We start from the raw sequence: 2,269 nt of genomic DNA on the forward strand, positions 1-2,269 counted from the left end.
AAAAAGGTTGCCAGCAGGAGGGAGAGCTACTGGAACCAGTCGGCACCCCGCCAGCCAAGGACGTCCTCCCAAACAAAAAATAAAACCCATCAAACAAAGATGAACGCAACCACAACGACTCAACATTCATGACATCGTCTGCTGCTTCTCCCAAGCCCCTCTCGCCGTTGGATTCTCCACCTCCAACTTCCTACTCCCCATACCTTTATATTTGTCTGACGCTGCCCCCCCCCACTGGGCAAAAAAAAAAAAACCGCTCGCACACTATCAGCCTTTCCACATCCCTTTCGCTTTTCCTGCGCTGGCGGTTGACACCGCCAAAAGGGGCATGTAGGCTCGTGCATTTATAAAAACAAATAACAAAAATAATGCTAATTTTTTTAATTATTGGCGAGAGTTATACATTAAAAGCCATGTGTGATAACTTCTACTACTTGTCGTTGACGGCCAGCGCAGAGATGAAGGCGGCGCCAATGCCGCTGCCGTCCTTCACAAGAGCCATTTTCACGTTGCAATCCGCGCCGAGAATGACGTTCATTGTTTCCTGCAGCAGGCGGCGGAATGACGGTGTCTTCTCGTACACAGACCCATCAACAGCGACCGTTGCGCAGCCCTGCTTGTGCGTCTTCGCGAGCGGCGCACTGCAGAACATGGCGCTGATCTGTGCAGCGCGCCCACGCACCAGGCGGCAAACGTCACGGATCACATGCAAGTCCTCCACGCTCGGCACGTCCACGTTGAACAGCTTGCGGATGACGCTGCGTGTGAACTGCAGCCCGGGCATGCGGTCCGCAGACAACATACCCATGAACTTCGTCTCGAAGCTCCACGGCTTGGCCATCGCGGACGCCAGGGAGGGTGATAGGCAGCGCAGCTCGGCGAGGTGCACAATCATGCGGCGGGCGATCTCGCCAAGATACATGCCGGACACCATCTTCTCCTGCGCCTGGTAGCCGTGATTGAGCGTGATGGCGTCCATTGCCTCATCGTACGCAGAGCAGGGCAGCACGAACTTGTACTTGGAGTCGAAGTTCCCGCATTCCATGTTGATCACCGTCTGTGCCGCGCCGCGCGCGGCCACGGCGGGATCCTTCTTCACCGCGGAGGCATCCTCAAAGTAGCACGCGTTGGAGCCTGTACCAATAATCACACCCACGTGCGCGTCGGGGTCCACAAAGTAGCGTGCAATGAGCGTGCCGACAGTATCGTTGCAGAGCGCCACCACATCCACCTTCACGTGGACACGCCTCAGTGAGGTCTGCAGTAGCTCCACCACGTCCTTGCCCTCCACACCCTTCGTCGAAAAGCCCTTCGTCCACTTGAGCAACACACCCTGGTTGATGCTCTTCTGCTCCGTCGGGAAGCTGAAGGTGAAACCAAGCGGCAAGGTACGGTTCAAATCCTCCGGGGCCTTATCTTGCATAACCTTCTTCACACTGCTCGCGACAAAGTCAAAGAGATCCGCTGCATCACCCTGCAACGCCTGTTGCGGAATCACAAACTTGGAGTCCGTACGGCTCACCACTCTCCCATCCTTGCACGACACACGCAGCACACGGAAGTTCGTTCCCCCGAGGTCCAGCGCGTAGAAGGCGCCCGTCGCCTTGCTGGGATCCGCCTTGAACACGTACGACGGGAGCATTCGCAGGGTGCTCTCGCGGCCCTCAAGCCCCTCGATCATCTCGTGGATCATGTACATCGTCAGCTGCTTGAGGTGGTCCTTGCTCACCGTGAACTGGCTCGCGAGGGACGCCATCGCCATGCGCTGCTTCACGTGCCGCATCGTGTCGCTGTCGTTGTCCTTCACAGCGATGTGCTGCAGCAGGTTGTTCAGGCGCGTCGCCATGTCTGTTAACTTTCCGGGTTGTAATGGTCTGAAATAAAGTCACGAGTCTTCGCTTGCTGCTGAGGCCTCAAAAGAAGTGGGGACGCAGGAAAGAGAATTAGAAAAAAAAAAAAAAGGTTGCCAGCAGGAGGGAGAGCTACTGGAACCAGTCGGCACCCCGCCAGCCAAGGACGTCCTCCCAAACAAAAAAAAATAAAACCCATCAAACAAAGATGAACGCAACCACAACGACTCAACATTCATGACATCGTCTGCTGCTTCTCCCAAGCCCCTCTCGCCGTTGGATTCTCCACCTCCAACTTCCTACTCCCCATACCTTTATATTTGTCTGACGCTGCCCCCCCCACTGGGACAAAAAAAAAAAACCGCTCGCACACTATCAGCCTTCCACATCCCTTCGCTTTCCTGCGCTGGCGGTTGACA

At 55.6% G+C, this 2,269-nt stretch overlaps 2 protein-coding genes across 2 annotated transcripts in view; both read right to left on the reverse strand.

Moving 5' to 3' along the window:
- Positions 1 to 430: 430 nt before the first annotated feature.
- On the reverse strand, positions 431 to 1,846 carry TraAM80_04586 (putative hexokinase; the record flags this gene model as incomplete). Its single annotated transcript, XM_029381509.1, has 1 exon — positions 431 to 1,846. The coding sequence occupies one exon, from the start codon at positions 1,844 to 1,846 to the stop codon at positions 431 to 433; it is 1,416 nt and encodes a 471-aa protein (XP_029238595.1).
- A 318-nt stretch (positions 1,847 to 2,164) lies between these two features.
- The window catches only part of TraAM80_04587 (hexokinase), a gene marked incomplete at both ends in the record, with an annotated part of 549 nt that continues 444 nt past the window's right edge, over positions 2,165 to 2,269 (reverse strand). The window contains one exon of the mRNA XM_029381510.1: positions 2,165 to 2,269. This exon is cut by the window's right edge and continues 444 nt beyond it. Coding sequence (XP_029238596.1) covers positions 2,165 to 2,269 — 105 coding nt within the window.

The sequence above is a fragment of the Trypanosoma rangeli genome (genome assembly GCF_003719475.1).
Source record: "Trypanosoma rangeli strain AM80 chromosome Unknown Tra_15.4_contig_00136, whole genome shotgun sequence".
Lineage (NCBI taxonomy): Eukaryota > Euglenozoa > Kinetoplastea > Trypanosomatida > Trypanosomatidae > Trypanosoma > Trypanosoma rangeli.